Source organism: Mytilus galloprovincialis, chromosome 2, assembly GCF_965363235.1.
Source record: "Mytilus galloprovincialis chromosome 2, xbMytGall1.hap1.1, whole genome shotgun sequence".
Classification (NCBI taxonomy): Eukaryota; Metazoa; Mollusca; class Bivalvia; order Mytilida; family Mytilidae; genus Mytilus; species Mytilus galloprovincialis.
In genome coordinates, this window is record NC_134839.1 from 32,744,433 (window position 1) to 32,764,561 (window position 20,129).

The 20,129-nt window shown below is 33.5% G+C and overlaps 2 protein-coding genes across 2 annotated transcripts in view; both read left to right on the forward strand.

Moving 5' to 3' along the window:
- Positions 1-1,704: 1,704 nt before the first annotated feature.
- The window catches only part of LOC143063402 (histamine H2 receptor-like), a 33,087-nt gene continuing 14,662 nt past the window's right edge, over positions 1,705-20,129 (forward strand). The window contains exons 1-2 of the mRNA XM_076235538.1: positions 1,705-2,039; positions 4,195-4,243. The gene's annotated coding sequence lies outside the window, so the exon portion shown is untranslated. The remainder of the gene's footprint in view (positions 2,040-4,194; positions 4,244-20,129) is intronic.
- On the forward strand, positions 8,033-20,060 carry LOC143063401 (uncharacterized). The gene is made up of 2 exons (XM_076235537.1): positions 8,033-13,746; positions 16,897-20,060. Exons 1-2 carry the CDS (start codon positions 9,351-9,353, stop codon positions 16,908-16,910), a joined length of 4,410 nt encoding a protein of 1,469 aa, XP_076091652.1. The 5' UTR covers positions 8,033-9,350; the 3' UTR covers positions 16,911-20,060.

A 20,129-nucleotide genomic window follows, 5' to 3' on the forward strand; every position in this document is an offset into this window, starting at 1 on the left:
ATGTTTAAAAAATTGAGACATAGGTACTAAATTTGCCGTCAATTTTATATTTTATTTTATTGGCCAATGGCTAGAAGCGATTAAAGTCTGGATAATTTACAGTTGTGAGAAAAAAGTTGTGACTTTAGATCTTGTTTTAACATTTCAGTAAGGACTTTTTTCTCGTGATCAGATAAACCTTGGTTAATATCATATAATGTCCTTGGTCAAAAGTGAAAGTGTCTTCGTAAGGTTACGGGGAAACGATCATTAGATTTGTATTATTGTTGAAACATGTTCTTGGCATATCCTAATAGATAATCTATCAACTCTTCTACTGGTTAGAAATTCAAGATGACTGTCAGGGTAACAGGGTAACATATGTTTATGGTTATATTGAAGATGTCTTCCACAATACGCGTGCTCTCGTGTCTCAAATAAATCATGATATACTGACAATATGATCAAGCCGTTGAGTAAATAAGACCCAGAATTTGAGAAAAAAAAGTATCAACTATGAAGGGAGAACGGATCTTGGAGTGATTAAACAAAAATGAAATGACATCGACTGAAATTATATAAAAAATTTGAGTAAAGACACTAAGGTAACTATCTGTTATAATTTTCAAATACAGAACACCAGCGTCCACTATACGTTACGCTAACACCAATCAATCAATACGTTGTATTCATCAATACCAAAAGTAAGGATAATGCTACGCGACATAAATCCATCGGCAGAGTTGTTTTGCGGACCATACATTCTGACTTCTCTAATAGTTGACATACAACAGGAATTTTTAATGTTACACAACCCCTGAACTCAATTACAGAGGTCAGGAGAAAGGACCTTAAACCATAAAAGAAAATAAGTCGTTCTTTAACTGGGATGTAATAGATGTATATTAATTCCCAGATAATAAATTCTATTAAAAATATGAAATGAGAGATATATAATATGAATTACATGTCTCTGGTGAAGTGTCGTACACAACCATGTCGCATGCTTTGGTGAGAACTATGAAGATGGTTATAGTATTGGTAAGAAAAATGTAATTCCGGGCGATTATTCCCTTCAAGGAATTTTCCAAAATATTGGAATATATATTTACTTGAAATTAAGTTGAGGCAGCTTTTCCGTATATCGTCAAGCTATCGGTATTTTAATTGGGACTTACTATATGCCCCACTTATTACGGACCTGTTTCTGTCTTGTTATGAGTTACTATTTATGACTAAAATCAGCAAATACCAATCGAAACAACACCTGAAAGTGATACAAAAATTTATTAATACTTTTAGATATTTGGATGATATATTGGCTCTCAATAAAAACGACTTGAAGTTCACGGTATGTACACTGAAGAGATTTATCCTGTTGAACTGACTTAAATAAAAAGCTAATACTGACAATGAACAGTCTGATATCTTAATCATTACTGGGAAGCTTAATACCAAAATTTATGATAAAAGATTTTATTATTCTCCTCTCTTTTTATTACGAAATGTGTGTCCTCTTCAATTTCATACTTATAGATTATTGCATCATTCTTCTTTGAAGCAAGTAGTGTACATGTTGTTGCATACTAATCTACTTTTAACCAAGGATGTGTATACTAGTACAATTCCTTGATTTAACTAAAAGTAAATAAAATTCCCACATTTGAAAGTTTATAGCCGTCAACATTTGCATAGGTAATCGCCGATCTACCGACAAGACCCTCAACTAGGATGAAACTATTTGATGTAACTGCTAAACTCGTACCTATAAATACTGATTATAGGTGTTGTACACAAACTAATGATAAAAGTGAAATATTTGTGTAAATGTAAACAAAAATTGAAATTCACAGTATAGAGCATCATAAATAAATAACGAACAATAGACAATTTTCATCGTTACACTAAAGCAATAATTGTACAAGTGGCTGTAGTTTTTTGTTACCATGGTAACGGAATTTTACTAGTATCATAAACATTCTGTGCTCAATTATGGAGGATATATTTACACATCATTTTGTACTCGGATGCGGATTATATTTTTCAAGGCTCTTCGATGGGTAAGGATTTCGAGTTTTATATTTGGGATAGTATATTGTTTTATGTAGATAAACCTAATTTTAATGATGTAATGCTGTTGAGATTTTTGAATCAGCATGATCCATTCCTTTGATGTGTGAAGTTTATCAAGTTGATGATAGCGTGTACATTATCTTCACATTTTAATATAACTTGGCACATTAGATTGAGGTAATGGACACGTTGTACGTCCTTGTCTATCCTATACTGTTTACTGATGAAATGTTCTAATTGTTCTCAATTATTTTACTTGGCCTTTTCCATTTGTTTTCTACATCGATGAAAAATGTAAGGTTAAATAAAGGGAAACTTAGGTTGAGCATCAAACATTGTCAAATAGGCAGCAATCCAATGACTATTTCTGGAGTTTTCAATTGATCGTGATCATGCAATCTTGATATGGGCACCAAGTCATATAACTGAATTGTCCATTGTTACCAAAAATATTCATACTATATGGAACCAAAAACTAAAACATGGATTTTAGATGTTGTCACTGATCCTTAAAACCTTTCGATGTTTGTGTATATAACGAATACATAATAGAGTGGCATATTTATTTTAATATGTTTCAATTTCTTATCACGGTTTGGCACTTCATATTATTTCAACAATACGTTTTGCACAACAGTTTAATGTCTGCGTTTATTATTTTGGCTGCACTATTTACTGAGACTATTTATCGTCAATAAGACTTGTAAATGACTACGGAAAATATGAAGGATTAATTAGTGAAATCACTTTATTTATGTTTTAGAAGGGTCAGTACAACCAAGGAATTGTATATTTAAAATTTAAATATACAATTTCTTGGTCCAACTCTAAAATTTCTATTTCCCAGCTGTTTGTTCTGATCGAGGTTTCTTGATTAGTGGGAAAGATGTATCTTTTTTTATGCAGAATTTTTTGTTCTGTTAAGATCACCATTTAATCCAAGTAAAACCTGTCGTAAATTGTATTTTTTCATCCCATTCATGTATTTTCATATTTACATCCCCCTTTTTCCCGCCTGATGGCAAAGTAATGGTTACCATATGGCTGATTTTGAAATTGATTTACCAGTTATGACAGTGATTAGCTGTATGTTAATCAGCTGACCCAGGATGATGTGTTGACTGTTTATCTTCGGTAATATCAATCAAGCAGACAAATGTAAACATTATGTTCGGATTATGCAATTAATATAAACAAAGTTGATGATGCTAAAATCATTCTTAAGTGTGTCATAATTAATATGAAGAGCCTGGAGAGAGATAGGAATGGTATTTACACAGCTAGACATTCCATATACCATCAAAACACGTTTCATTTTACATCCAACTAAATTTGTTTGTGTACTTAGATTCAATCCATAACTTGGAAATACTATTGAATCTTAGAAGTTACGCAAAATTCTTACACAACTCTTTCAGGATTTTGTACCAGGTCTCTATATGCATATTCCTTAGAACACCCTTATATTGCAGTGGCGGATCCACAAATTTTCATAAGTGGAGGCCCACTGACTGACCTAAGTGGGGCCCGCTCCAGTCACGCTTCAGTGATTTCCTATATAAGCAACCAAATTTTTCCCAAGAAAGGGGGGGCGCCCCCCCCCTAAATCCGCCTCTGTATTGTATTGACTGTTCCTTTATATCTAAATAGATATTTTTTTTCAAAAAGATAAACAATTATGTGTCATTACTTTTCAGATCTCTCAAATTAAGCAACATTTGCTTAGTTATTTACTAATGAAAATGTGTCTGTCCTAAAGTATTGAAGGAATTATAGTTTGTTTTATGTTAGACAAATCGTGGGTTAACACTCTCAATGACTATGATTATTGTAATAAGTTTAAGATTCTAGTCCTGCTTAGGGTAAACTGTGCATGGTTTATATACGACGAAAAAACATATGTAGGTTTATAACTATATGAACATTTGATAATTCATTTAAATGTTTTGGTTTTTCTCACAAAATCATAGTGTATTGGTTGTGTGTATAAATGTCATGCTGCCCCTCAATGACCCTTTGTTGGAACAATAAAAATGCTAATTCTTATTCTATGTGGCATGCTACCAAATAGTATTAAAATCTCTTTAATGTTTTGCGTTATTGAAAAAAAAAACTTAATGAGATATCTTCTTTTTATTTCAGACTACAGAAAGAATGTTTGAGGGTCACCTGTACTTTTACTTTGAACTAAGTATGTATGATAAAAACATGTATACATAAAATTGAGAATGGAAATGGGGAATGTGCCAAAGAGACAACAACCCGACCATAGAAAAAAACAACAGCAGAAGGTCACCAACAGGTCTTCAATGTATTCATAGGCCACTGACAAGGAAAAGGGTCCCTTCATTTAACCTTCGGTTTAAGTTGGTGAAAAAGTATAGATGCCATGTATTTGCCGTTAATTCAATTAATTATTTTGAAATTCAGACATTGTTTCTGCATCCCCCTTTTCCCCAACTAAAGCCCTTCTAAACACAAATTCCACCCCCTATGCGAACGTTTCTTTTTCGTTTTTTTAGTGAGAAATCAAGGTTATCATGATGATAAAAATGTTATGCAATATAATATATGAAAATAACCAACATATCGCTTACTGCTGTTTGAAGTTAAAACCCTTCTTTTTGTATGTACGAAACTAGTTTTCCCGAAATTGTTGACATTTTCTACGCAATCAATGTACCAGTTACTTTGGTCTTAAGATCACAGCTTAAATTAACATATATTTTCCATTTTAATTAAGTATTAATAAGATTTAGTTCTGGTTCGTGGCTGTACATTCCAATGACACATTTAGCCTTAATTTAGTAGCCGGACGTTCGTATTATAAAATGATTGAACAAAATGAGACAAGACCTCGTCGAGTGAATAATCTAATCTTCTTTTCAAACTAAATAGATTTTTGATCACATTTATCTGCTGAAAAGTAAATAAACCTGTTTACTTATATTATCTAGTGGTGCATATTAACAATACACAAGTAAACAAGTTTATCTGTGTCCGTGTATCCAACTTTGTGTGAGGCTATAAGATTTAATCTGGTGTCAAATTCAAATGACATTTTGAATGTTACACATATATCTGAAGGGTAAATAATACAGCCAATAATATAGCCTTTGGATGGACTTAAATTAGAAAAAATGTCCTTGCAAATGTAAATCTCCCACCGTTTACAAAAGTTGTATTAGTTTTGTCAAATAAACGGTAGTATTAGATTCTTTTAAAAATATTTTCGTACATTTGCCACATATTACAGTTGTTATCTACTCGTTTGATATGTTTGAGCTTTTGAATTTGATTTGGGACTTTCCGTTTATAATGTTTCTCGGAGTTCGGTATTTTTGTTATTTTACTTTTTGTCAGGAAAATTGGGCTATTGTTATTGTCTCTGTCTATCCATCCTTAGTGACGGGTGCATATATATAGAGAAATGTTATGACGGTTTTCTTTTTTAAATTAGAATTTATTTTCATCATTTGAGTTGTGTGAAGATTACTTAAATGATTCCTTTCACAATGATATCATTTGTACATATATAGCGTTTAAGTTTGCAATTTTATTGATTTATTTTTTAGAGAGGTTTAACGTATACAATCAGCAAGCATGAATACAAATACATGAATATGCGGTTGCACAGGGAAAAATGTCATTCCCAATTACAGCAATCTATTTATTTCTTTATAAAATTACAGCTACGATGGCATCTGCTAAATCTGGCATTTGTTAGAGTCCTGCATGCTATTTTTTCTGCGAAACATATAAATCAAGTACTAATATACAGAATAACGAGTTTAAGGGGAAAACTTTAAAATGACTTATTCCGTGAAAGATCTAAATGACCACCATAGATTATAACCCCGAAATCATCCACTTTAAATATTTCATTTGATATAGTTTGATCAAAATATCTTTGCTGTACCCGTTTTCTGTTATCGAAAATTTGTTTTCATTTAATTAAGTGAATGTTATCAGTCTTGTAAACCTTCCTTGCTACCATCATCGTTTCTTATCGCCTTTTAATGTAAATCATGTTAACAATCAGATTCTCGTCATCCCCTGGGATCTCCATAGATATTAACGATGTTAAAACCATTATCACGGCGGACGTCGTAGAAGAACACAAGTGTTGAGTTGATGAGGACGTGAGCGTAACACCTTCTAATACTGTGTGTCTGCATATGTATATTCTTCTCATATCGGAGGGACGTCAGGCCCGACTGAGATATGAGGGCAAATTTTATTCACACAGAAGTATAAATACCTAAATATTTTAATTTTTCTTTTGTTTTAAAAAGAGCAATAAAAGGGAATGGTGTCATAATCTTTCCAAATGCAGTTACACTTTCAGAATGTATTTAATAGTTATGGATTATGAATGAAATCTTTATTTGGTCTGTTTTCTGTCACCAAATTGATACCTCATCAATGCTTTTATATGGCATTATGAATCACCTATCTTTTCTTTTTTACTGGTTTAATAGGCAAAACCTGAAATATTTTGCTGATAAATGATAACACTTCTGAACTTTTGCTGATAAATGATAACACTTCTGAACTTTTTGCTGATAAATGATAACACTTCTATGTAATGCAATGGGGACTTACGTCACTTCGGTGTTGGGTGATTCGTGCAAAACAGGGGATGCTTACCTGGTATCGTTCCTATTACAGCTCAAGTGATCCCCTCCGTTTCTGTTTGCTACCTTGATTTAAATGTTCTTGATCAATTTGTCATATACATCGGTATACTTTTGTTGTCTCGCTTTATTGACCTATTATGAAGCATTCCTATGTAACTGCGCTTCTTGTGATTTGACCTCATAAGTTGATGAAATATCAGAGAATGGTGTAAAATTTAATTCATTGTTTGTAAACTTGACCATTCTTTCTACAGTGCATCAGTCCATGGAAGTACTATATAAATATAATATAATCCTTCCATGGTCAGTCCTCGGAAGTTTCAATGCTGCTTTACAAATAAGACCAAGGGACAATAAATACTAACACTCGCTGTGTAGGTCAACTATTCATCTCAAGCCCCCATAAAAAGACTCGGGAGAGAGCGCACCAGCCTGCTATTAGGAGTCAATAGTTCAATGCATTTTTTTACGCAATATAAAATACCCGAAGTTCACGTTTATTGATCTTGAACACATTGGATGTAGACTGTCTCGCTATTTCTCTTCATCCAAGATGATGTGTCACATATTGACTTCTACAGTAAAACCCTATGATATATCGTTGTCTTTTGTTATCCGATTATACAGTAAGTATATATATACCTATAAATCGATGAATTAACAGGTGTTGCATTGCATTGGGTTTCCTTGGTAAAATCGATTTAAATGTAGATTTTTTTTTCATTGAGTAATATATAATGTATAAATGTAGTAAGTTGACAGAGAAGTAACAGATCCATATCAAGCTCATTAAGCACAACAGCTTTTGTCATGTAATGGACGATCGTTCATTGTACCATTATAGTTGCTTATAGCTCAATTAGAACATGCTTTGCCTGTGAAACGTTCGAAATGGCAAACGACTCGGACAGTCAGTATGAAGCAATGAAACAAACAATCCTGTATGACACACCTGCATAATATTGACTTCGGATTAGTTAAATTGTTTTGTTTAATAAGAGAGTTGTTCAATGCTTATTTCATCTATGAAAAGCTCCAGTAAGAATCAATAGAAGGCACAACCGAAATACGAAACTTGACGGAATACTATTGATTCGGATAACTTGAATTATTTTGTTTATAAGAGAGATCTTCAATGCTTATTTCATCAATGAGAACGTGAAGGATGAACCGAAATAGGGAACTTGAGTCATCTTGACTGAATACTGTTGACTTCGGATAACTTGAATTATATTGTTTATAAGAGAGATATTCAATGTTATTTCATCGATGAAAACTATAAGAATGAATCCGTAGAAGGCACAACCGAAATACGAAACTTCACTGAATACTATTGATTCGGATAACTTAAATTATTTTGTTTCACATGAGATTAAGCCAATACTTACTTTGTCAAGGAAAAACTAGGGATGAATCAGTAGAAGGCCTAATCTAAATACGAAATTTGAATACTGACATGAATTAATTTTTTATGCATATCCGATTCTTCGCACGTGTTATGCATGTGAGGTGCACCTATAGATAACAAAAGAACTAGAATAGAAGTGACAAGTACTGATATACTTTTTCATTAACATTATCATATATATGAGTCATAAATATAAGTTATGCGAAACATTAACATTTCGATAGGGTAACAGGGCGACACTGGCATACAACTATTCTGTTTGATAACGGATATAAATATTTTCAAATCACTAAAATAAAAAAATAAAAATACAATTTAAACTTCAAGAAAATATGCAACTGATTTAAGCTACAAGTTCGTGAGGATTAACACAAGGAAAGCATATACAGAGAGAAAATGGAAACGTTAATATGTATCTTCTATATTTCGAATTTCGATACCAACAAGTGCCCATAATTATCTAATTTCGTGTCCTTGCAACTGCAAGTACTTTACGGACTATTAACTGATACCGCCTCCTCCCAACTGCAATTATGGATAGTTGATCAATCAACTGCGACTTCTCTTCAATTTCGGACACCCTGCCGGTGGTCAAATCAACATGTGGCAGTTCACATTTGTTGCTGAAAAATACTGACCGTTTTTGTGAAGAGGAAATATAATATAGACAATCATATTTATTAGATGAATTCGACTATGCGGCCACCAGACGTAAGAATTGACTGTTAATTGGATACCGCTAATGTTATTATAGTGACAAAAGACATTAAATGAAATTACGGTTAGGTCAGTGAGGTGACAAATTGACCAATGTAAACAAATTACTGTAATTGTATACCAAACGTTAATATTTCTATACAGAATGTTTATGTGTTAATTACACGGGAGATTTAAAGTCCAAAAATACTCGACATGCGACACGCCCAATGATCCGTAGAAGATTACGCCACATGACTGCAGTACACCTTTATGATTGGTCATTTATTGATTTAGGAATTTCACCGTGAGCTAAATTTGTCGTCTATACAGTTGTGTGGGATTTACCTGTGTGTTTTTGTTTACCTGTAAAAAGTAAAAATGGCGACACATCAAAAGTAACCTTCAGATTTATGAATTATGCTCAAAATATGGATTATGTATGAATGTGAAAAATAATGGAATAATTTTTAATGGATTTTAATTTATGAAAGGTATAGTAAACAATACACCTGTTCGACATCACCGCTAACATCAGGTAGCCGTTATCATCTATGGAAGGCTCTGGATCGCTTCCTGACGGGGCCTTTGAAAGATTTGTTACCTCAGCCCTCGCAGCTATAATAACTATCGTGTTCTCCTGGCGACTTCTCGCAGAAGGTCAGGAATTAACTGATGGAGATACTCGCCCAAGATTCCTCAGAGCTATAGAAGGGGTACGATCACCCAATACTGACGATACAGAAAAACAAGAAACTGCCGAAATACCCATTGATGAAAATATAAGTTCAGTAGAAAACAGCGAATTGACCTGTTCTCAAAAATATGCTTCTCTAGACAGTGAACCAAAGAAAGATGACGATTCAACTCCCACATGGGGAGACTATAGCTGGGAGGAGGATATGTATGATACAGTCCACACCCGACGGAATGTTAAAGATTTTACATTAAAAAGAACTTCAGACTCCTCGTCGTCTGACGAAATGGATCCCGATATTCAGTTAAGTCCGATACCCGCATCCCACGAAATGTTAGAAAAACTGTATATGAATCAAGAATACCAAAGTATAGTCGACGACGGACAAACCGATAGTAGTAGTAGTTCCGACGAAGATGAAATGATTGAAGGTATTTACGAGCCTCCTAATATAGAAGATGATATGTTTTATGCAGGTGGTGGTTTAGAACCTATTATGGAGGAGGATTCGGACGATTTTAGTGACGACGAAAACGATGAAATTGTTGTAAATGTAGAGGTTCCTACCAACAATGAGCCTGAAGGAACAAGACAAGATCTTGTCAAACATCAAAGTGATAAAAATTTAACTTGTACTAGTGACATATTATGTCAAGCTGATTTAACAGACGATCATCAAACTTTATTAGATAATTACATAGATGAATGTTTCGATCAGTGTGACGAGGAAAACGTCGACGGATATGATTCGGATAAAAGTTCCGATAGTACTGACAGTTTGCCACCATCGCCGATAATTCGAACTCGTGCCATTGATGAGGAATATGCTAATTTATCCGACGAATCTTGTAGTAGTGGGTCTGTTATTACCGTTGTAAGCGTAAAATCTTATTCGAGCGACACCCCTGAAATTCAGGTGGTCGAGGAATCAAACAAGCCGACGTCTTTCATTTATACCGACAACGAATCGAGTATATCCGACAATCTAAATGGAAAAGATATAATCGCTTTTATTCACGGAAGTGATGAAAACCCAACAAACAATTACGATCTTAACAAAACGCCGGAAAATGACGTATTGGAAAAGGAAATTGCAAGTTCGAAAACACCAACAAATTTGAATTACGAGGATTTTATAAAAGACATAAAAGCTGTGAGCGAAACTAACAATGAAAACGGTCACGAGACACATTCGGATGAGGGAAATAATGAAACAGACGCAATCATTTCAGAACAAATACCAAATCATGTTGTTGAAGAATTAATTTGTCGAACCACATTTGCAAATCAAAAAACAGAATTGCACATTTCTGATAACAGTCAGTTTGATGAAATATCAGACAAACAATTCGAAGATAGATTCGATGATGACGTCGGACCTCGTGAATACAATCCATACGAAGATGATTTCGCCGAATTTGACTACTGTGATTCTGATGACGATTCGTTTTATCTTGTTGTTGGTGAATCAAACAATTTGCCTGATTTCGCGACATTCAACAAAGCAGATAACGGTAATTTGCGTAATTTCGATACTTTTGAAAATCTTGACTCAATTGGATTAGCTTCTCCTTCACTCCAAAGTCCGTGTGAATCTGGCTTATCAGATGACGGAAGATTCATATTTACACGTACAGAAGAAATAGGCACCGAATTCAGAACGCGAGTATTCGTGAAAGAAAGAGAACCTGGGCCGATTACTAGTAACATTACGTCACATGATGTGGAGGCGAATATTAAAGAAGTGCAAGTTGTAGATTCTGAAGTTGAAAATAAAAACTCATATAACGAAAGCAAATTACGAAATCACGAAGACTTTACTGACGGAGATCCTATAATTTCAGATTTAGAGAATATTGAACTCTTCATAGACGAGAATAATTTTAAGGAAAATTGCAGCTTAGAGAAAAATGAACAGAAACTTATTGATTCTAAAGAGGATTTACAAACAAATGAAACTTTACCTTCTGATCCAAGTTCTGACATTAATAATTCACCGTCTCATTTACTGAATGAAGCCTGTGGAATCGATTTATCAATAAATTTGGGTCTCAAATTAAATAATGTTTCATTACAGAACGAGGAAATAGATATAAACGGAAATAGTAGAACTGAAAATGAACAAAAGTTTACCAAGGCCATCAAAAGCGAAATCTCTGAGCTAATGGCTGTAAGTCAGAATGCAGTAACGAACACTACACCAGAACAAAACGTCATAGTAAATGATTTAGCAATTAATAAATTAGAAAATGACAAATTGCAAGAAAAAGAGGAATTTGAAAAATCTTTAGAGCCTTGTATAGACATTTTATCCAGAGCACACGATTCAGGAATAGATTTAGACTCAGAACAAAGTAAATCTAATAGCACAGAAGAATGTAACAAAAGTCCTCAACAAAATAGCAAACTTCAAATTTTTGACCTTTTACATTCAGTTAAAGGTCAAATTGATAGATCATCGGCTGCTAAACCGTCATTTTTCAAAGGAGGAACCAAAGCTAGAATTCAACAACAACAAAAGCAACGTAGCAAATCGTATGTGTCTGTTTTACAGCAACCAATGTCTCCGGAAGATACTCGAAGCGTAGCGGTTGTGCTTCCGGAAAAAGCGTTAAAATTGCCGAGGTCAAGACAGCAAATTATTTCTTCTAGACAGAAATTTCTAAGTGAACAGAATCTGTTTTCCGATAAAATGCAAGAACAATTTCAGCAACATAAAACTTCATTTAAGGAAGTTGCACAACGGAAACCGCGATACGTAAGAAGGGGAAATAGCCTGCCAAGGTCTTCAAGAACCCATAAAAGCTACGACAAACTAGACTTTAACTCATTAAATTCTTCTGGGAGTTCTGTAGAAAAACCGGATATTTGTGCGTTACATGAAAATTGCATGTTCACTCCCCAAAAACATCAAGAAATTATGGATCGAACACTCTCTATTGATAATTTAGAAACAAGTTCAATGCGCTATGGATCTGTTACTTCTCTCGTTGAAACTGATATTGATTCGGGTGAAACAACTGAATATCAAATTTTTACTGATTTTGAAAATGATTTTGAATTTCAGTTCCCGTTGCAGAGAACAGCAAGCATGAGTGAGATAGGATCATTATCAAAGGCAAAGACCAAGAAAGAAATTAAAAGTCGTTTTAGTGATCGTAATGTTCCGAAATCAAAAAGTTTATGTACTTTAGAAACTAATATTGACGATGATAACGACGAAGCCCCGCGACCGGGAACACTTGGACGCGTTCCGTCAGTACACGAATTACGAGTTACAAAATCTTTGCAAAAGCTTAATATCCCCGATTGGTACAAAAAATCAAGCGTCTCAAGAAGCGGAAGTACATGGAGTTTGTATAGTTCGCCGCGCAAAGATTCGATTTCGTCATCATCATATGCATACCCGCCCAGTATTACCTCGTCACCCTGCCCGTCAGTAAGCTTTGGTTCAAATTCTGTCGTAATCAGAACTCGCGTTACGCCTTCAAGCGCTAGATTATTTCGAGCGCCAAAATTACAAACCACTCCAGAAAAATCGCCAACACCGATAAGTGTTCAACTGCCAAGTGATAAACTGAGACAAAAAGACAAGGCTAAGGAACTCATGCCAATACCGATTGTGCCTTTTTCAAAACTGCGTCTTATGTTTGAGGAAAGTTCACGAAAAAGATTGCCTACAGCGCTAGCAAGTTCGCCAACTAGCCCGTCGTCCCCAACATCCACTACTGCAAAAAGTATCGAGTCTCCGACAACTCCTATATCTCCGACAACTCCTTTATCTCCTATATCTGTCACTCCGATTACTTCGCAAATAAAATCTACAATAGCGCCGGAATTATCAGCTTCGAAACCAAGTATTCTCGCGAAACCAATACTGAAGAAGACGACAGAAAATAAAAATGTCGGACGCGTCGAACCCGAACTACGCCAAACAGCACCAGTAAGTGTTCAGCCGATGTCGACGTCACCTCGCAGTGGACGACGCGTGCAGACAACTTTCAATGGAACTGTCGGACAAGCAGAGGTACGTAAACCGAAAGAAACGACTTTTGAAGGGGACAAACCAGTCCAAGTCGTAAGACCGGAAGTACAGGATCAAAAAGTAACCCCTCAAATATCAAATACTGCAGAAAATCAAACTGAGCATAATTCAAAATCTGGCAGGTATAGTAGTCTGTCGAAGAGCCTAAAATCAGCATTTCGACGACCTCAGAAACCCTCAACTGTAGACTCTGGTGGAAGCAAAGTCGGTAAGACCTTTAAAATCTAATATTAAAATTAGCCCACGACTACCATCATAACATGTCTGTATGGTGTAATATTGGTAATACTAACATTGTGGATAACATAGCATGCCAACATATTTTCAACATATATAGGTTCAGTCTCGCAATGGTAAAACATATTTAGACATCAACAATTTTGTCAAATAGGACGTATCGAGGACAAAATCGCCAACATTGTTAAAAAAAGAAGCTGAAGATAAGGGTATTTTTCCTACGTCAATGCAGCTAAATGTACATACAATATGTTAACTTATTTTTTTAACTTTGATTCTTGCTATTTCTCTCATCTTATTGCTGTCAGACTAAAATCGGATAACTCTTGAACTTTTTTCATTCTGTTCCATGTGTTCGTAACTTTATTTTTTCAAGGACTAGTCTAAAGTAAAACATTATACAAAAAATATACTTTAAATGGATTCAAGTCCTGTGATCTGTGCCAGGGTAATTTATTACGTTAGATTTGATAATATTAAGGGACAAATCTAAAATAACAGTTTTCTGTTTAAGGTGGTATGGGAGTCTAAAATAAAAATGATAGAATTTGTTCATACTTTGCCAAAACGTAGTATCTATTGATATATGTTGAAAAATGTTATAAAAATGATAGGTCACCGCGCATTTTCTCAAGCTACAGGGCGTGACAAAATGACACATTTTGTATGGATTATACAGGAAAAAACACAATTTTGTGATTAGAAACTAAACAAAATGATAGAATTGTTAATTACTTAAGGAAAAGATAGCTTTCAGACAATGCTTTGAGAATATCAAAAGAAAAGATAGGGTCACCGTACGTTTTTTCCGGCTAAAATACAAAATAGGAAAATTCCATGTAGAATCCTTCAGAAAATGCACTGTTTTAGAGTTACCTCCCCTTAAAATGCCAATTTAATTTATTTTTAAGAACAACCAAAAATTATCATTTGCAAAAATATCAATATTTATAAGTTATATTCTTATAAATTGATTCTTTTAAATGAAAATTCACATTAAATATCTGCATTCCTGCATCAAATTTTGCAAACTTGATAGAAAATCTGGACCTTTGGTTCTCTGTTTTTTACAATCCAAGATGGAGGAAGACACCCATACCACCTTAAAGAGAGGAAAATTGATACTTCTTTACACGGAGGCCATTCGAAAATATTTTTTTTATAGATTATAATGTCATAGATACTGATGATTTTCCAGTTGACTAATGTCGTTTAAAGTTTAAGTTTGATGCGTCACAAAAATCCCGTTTTAAAGAGCAGGATAAAAAAAGTTAGATTTTGTACAATAAATTATACACAATCCTCAACAATGGGCCATTTTACTATACATCTATAAAGAATTAAAGATAAATGTTCTAAAGTTACAGAAATAACTATAAATGAACTTTAAATGGGATAAATATGTTTAATGTGTTTGTACTTAGAAGACTAATGTGCCTATGTAAACTGTATGAAGAAAAGCCGAAATCAATGATATAAAGACATCGACACGTACTTTTATTAAAACGATTTTGCCAAACCTATACCTAAGGCCAGTTTATATTAAAGTCATTGCATGCTAGTTTTATATCTGAAACATCTCAATTAATATATATAAGTGACGTCTGAAAAGTATCACCACTTATTCAAAATATCACATTTAAGTTTTTAAGAGACGTCACCATGGCACTTTTCATAAATGTTCAAGTTAATTTTTTATAAGGAGTGTTAAACTGCATGGATTGAATGTTGGTTGCTATCCGTCCAGTGGCAAATATTTTATAATGTTGTGAACAATAACTGCATGGATTGAATGTTGGTTGCTATACGTCCAGTGGCAAATATTTTATAATGTTGTGAACAATAACTGCATGGATTGAATGTTGGTTGCTATACGTCCAGTGGCAAATATTTTATAAGGTTGTGGACAATAACTGCATGGATTGAATGTTGGTTGCTATACGTCCAGTGGCAAATATTTTATAATGTTGTGGACAATAACTGCATGGATTGAATGTTGGTTGCTATACATCCAGTGGCAAATATTTCATAATGTTGTGGACAATAACTGCATGGATTGAATGTTGGTTGCTATACATCCAGTGGCAAATATTTCATAATGTGGACAATAACTGCAGGGATTGAATGTTGGTTGCTATACGTCCAGTGGCAAATATTTCATAATGTTGTGGACAATAACTGCATGGATTGAATGTTGGTTGCTATACGTCCAGTGGCAAAGTTTATAATGTTGTGGACAATAACTGCATGGATGCATACTAACATGTTAAGAATTGTTTAGTATGTCGCTCCTATTCTACCCTTTGTCTTGAATTCGTTTATACGACTTGAATATGTTTCACTATATGTTCCCACAACCGAATTCACATTAAAATAGACTCGTCAAATATGTCAAAACAAGAACTTCATTTTTTTTAAAACAACCGAATGGACCCTGAAAGGCGTCTGTTTGGCTACATGGGTTGTATACATATAAGCCGATTCTAAAATAATGCATCGTAATGACGGGCATGCTCCTCTCATCGAAAAAAAAACACCCAATAAAATAACTCGAAGGATTCCTGCCAGATCATGATTGCTACCAAACATGACTGTCATCCAAATTTATCCCAGTAGCAGTCGATTCTTTGATCATCCTAAGAAATTTATGAAATATTTGCCACTGGGTGTTCGGCAAACTACAACTTCTTCTCCAAGTTAATCAGTCACATCTTGAAAATTTTGATTGGAAAATCGAAGTCGATTAGTGTTATATCGTTACTATTGGTCGAAGAATAATTTATTTGGTATTTTAAAAAGTAGGATAATCGAAGGAAAAACTCAAGTTAATCAGAGAAACTAAACAATTTAGACAACTCTCCCAAACGATAGATATTTCACATGCACGTTTGAGGACTACAATCTAGCCGAAATAGATGTTAGTTAGCTAGTAATACACAGGTACTTCTCCCTGCTATCATTTAACTTTATTATAAGATACACATGTAAATAGTCAAAAAATTATCAGAGTAGAGTGCATGCATGTAATAATACATCCTACTGAACCATGCAGTTGAAGAGCAGATGTTAAGAATTATAAATGTTTACCCAAATTTTAATACATTTTTTTTATTTTTTTCAGAAACCACAGTATAACAGGAGTTTTGATGATGCTGTAAGTGAAATAGTGAAAGAATGTCCCATTTACACCGTTAGTTCTCAACATTCCGATATGGTAGAAAACCTGCTTACAGTGGACACGCCCAATACACAATGTCATAAAACATTTACTGGAATACACAATGAAGGAGAAAGTTTACATAAGAAATGTAAATCATTAGAGGATGTTATAGATGGATTATTAGCCATAGAGAAGAGGTCTTGCTCCTCCGACGATATATTATCTAGACGGAAAAGTGTCCCGTATTCACGAGAACTGGGCTGTGATTTAGAAATATACAAGAAACATAATACATTTAGTTCAAACTCTCATCACGAAATCAAACATTTGGTTATTAATAATGATAATTTTAACACTGACAGACAAACAGTATTTTGTGAAAACTGCCGGGAAGCTACTTATCTTCAAAATGCTATGGACTATTTGATAACTTGTCATTTTTGTTCAACATACTACTGTAGCCGTGTTTGTCGAGCGGAGGATTGGCATAGTCACAAGATTTCATGTATATACGGAAGGATATCAGATTTGTGTAAGCGAGTGATTAAATTTTGTAACAAAAATCCAGATATGCAGTTTCACCTCTCTCAAATAGCGCGGATAGGTTTCTCGGAAAATGGAAAAGGTTGTGTAAAATTGACGTTCCGTGAAAGTTGGTCTGGTGAAAGTTTTTGTAATTTTGGACATCCATTCTTACAAGAACAACCGACTTATGTCACTCAGAAATGTTTTAAAGACGACGAACATGTTAGTCAGTCTTTCGCAGAATTGAATACAGCCGTGGAAAACTATAATCCTAATCTAAAGTATATCTTACTGGTTTCAGTTTCCAATCCGACACAAAGTTCGTTTAATAAAAGTGGAAATTATTCCTCCATTCAAAGATGTGCCAAATTGAGACTTTGTGGACCAACTAATTTTCATCTTAAGTCGGGAACGGATATGCATTCTGTTTTAATCTTACATTTTGTAACGGAAGTCAATGCATTTTCATCTGCTAGTCAAATGGATGATCGACATGCACGTGAGACATGCTTCATTAACATTCAAAGAATATTGCGCGAGAGAGGGGTCATTTTGCGACATTGCTTTCCGAAAATTTATAGAAAACTGATTGATTTTATCGCAAACGGTAAACGGTTTTCTCCTATAACATTTTATCCTTACGATACAAAGAAGAAAAAACATTATTTATGTATTATAATACCGGAATCGGATCCTGAAATAGAGTTGGTTCCGGATCAATATTTATGCGGTGAAAATGTTATGATGGAAACGTTATACGAAGATTTTATTTATAATAGAAATGATACTTAGAAAGTTATATTCATTCAACTGGTTACCTCCTTGTTGAGTATACTTATTATAGTGCCAATATAAGTTTTGTAAAAGGTGCAATTTTTCCACAATATTGTATGTTTAATTTCATTTGTCTTCTCATGAAATATTGGGACGAAATGTTAACTTTTTTTAAACATATTTTCCTACATTGACACAAATATATATAGATTCCAAAATATAAAAATATTTAAAATGAGATAAAGGGCAACTGTTTGATTACATTTTTAATATGAACAAAATCTTGAAAAATTAAATACTTTTTTTTTTATCCAGATTATTTTAATATTAATAAATTCCTAAAAGGGAGATGGAGAATCCACAGTTAGTTAGAGTAACTGCCCCCTTTTTCCCTGAAGAATAATGTCAGAGAGGATTTGTGACGTCCCCTGCGAACAATCTATAAAAAATAACATTATTGATTTAAAGCATTATAAGCATCATAATCTCTTATATTTTATTTGGATCATCATCTCATAATTTTACTTCATCTTTGAAAAGAGTCCAATTTTCTTCTCCGCTATTTTGTGCTGCAGTGTCGTCCATTTTACAGCTTTTCTTGTTGTCTTCCCTTTATTAAGTGCAATCAAAATGCCACCTTTAAAAAGCATTAGGATTTTATGAAATTTACATTGAACTTTTGTCTGTTCGTGTACATTGTACTATATTTTATAAAAACGTGAAAAAGAAACTGTTTTTTTTTTAAATGTTGAAACTCTGTTGCTCATTAATAGTTTGTTTATATACACTTGGTAATGTTGGTTATACAATGTTTCTCATTTACTTGACCATTATTTTGATAAATGGAGACCATTTATTACATTTATTGAATAATAGATACAGACATGGTCCTTCTATACTTTATTCATTACAAACATAACATACGCTTTTGATATTGCTTTTAAACTTTGGCAACGACGTACCACGTATATCTAAGATAACGTATTGTGTTCAATAAGAATGTCTTGTTTTACTTTATGAATACAGTTTCAAGAACCAGTAATGGCTTTCTTCAAGATTTTAAGATTTATTGATGCAATTTTATTGCTTATTTTCCCAAATATTGTTCATAACAGGGATTTTATAACAAAGCTTCGAATTTCAGATTTTTTATTATCAAGAAAAACCACACGAAGGAGTATTTAATAGACTTTTTACCTATTTTTAGTATGCTGTTCTCACAGCAAGAGTTGCTAGTTTGTGATTACCAGTGTGGGGCCTTATCATAAGTGAAATGTACATTATTATAAATGCAAGGGACAGGATATATAAATATAAATAAGTAAAACTGGAGGGGGGAACTAGTTAATCAAAATCAAATATTCACTTATTCTGTATAATTATTTCTGCCACAAATATATTTATAGAATCTGTCTGATTAAATCTGACAAAAATATTTTGCTTCTTTATGATTAAATCTGATTAATATATTGAATCTGATGAAAAAAAAATCAGATGATTACGGCACACGTGTTCAGTTTTTAAATTTCAGGTAAACATTGTTAATTTGTGTTTGTACTTTTTTGCATATTGTGCTTGTGTTGTATAAACTCTCTCTCAAAGAGACACCTACGTTAGTATTAATTACCCCTTAAATATGCAAGGTCAGCATTTTGCTCAGTTGTGAAAGAAATAGGCTAAATGGTATATTTGTATCATGTATGTATATATTTCAAGTAAACAATATTTATTTTCTGTAATGAATACATTTTATATGTTCCATTGTTTAAAGAGAAATATCGTAAAATTGATCATATTCTGAATAAATTGTTACATACATACAAAAACTGTTGTTTGCATTAACAACCTTTGAATTAACATCAGTGAGCGACAACCCAAGTGGAAAGAACAAAAAA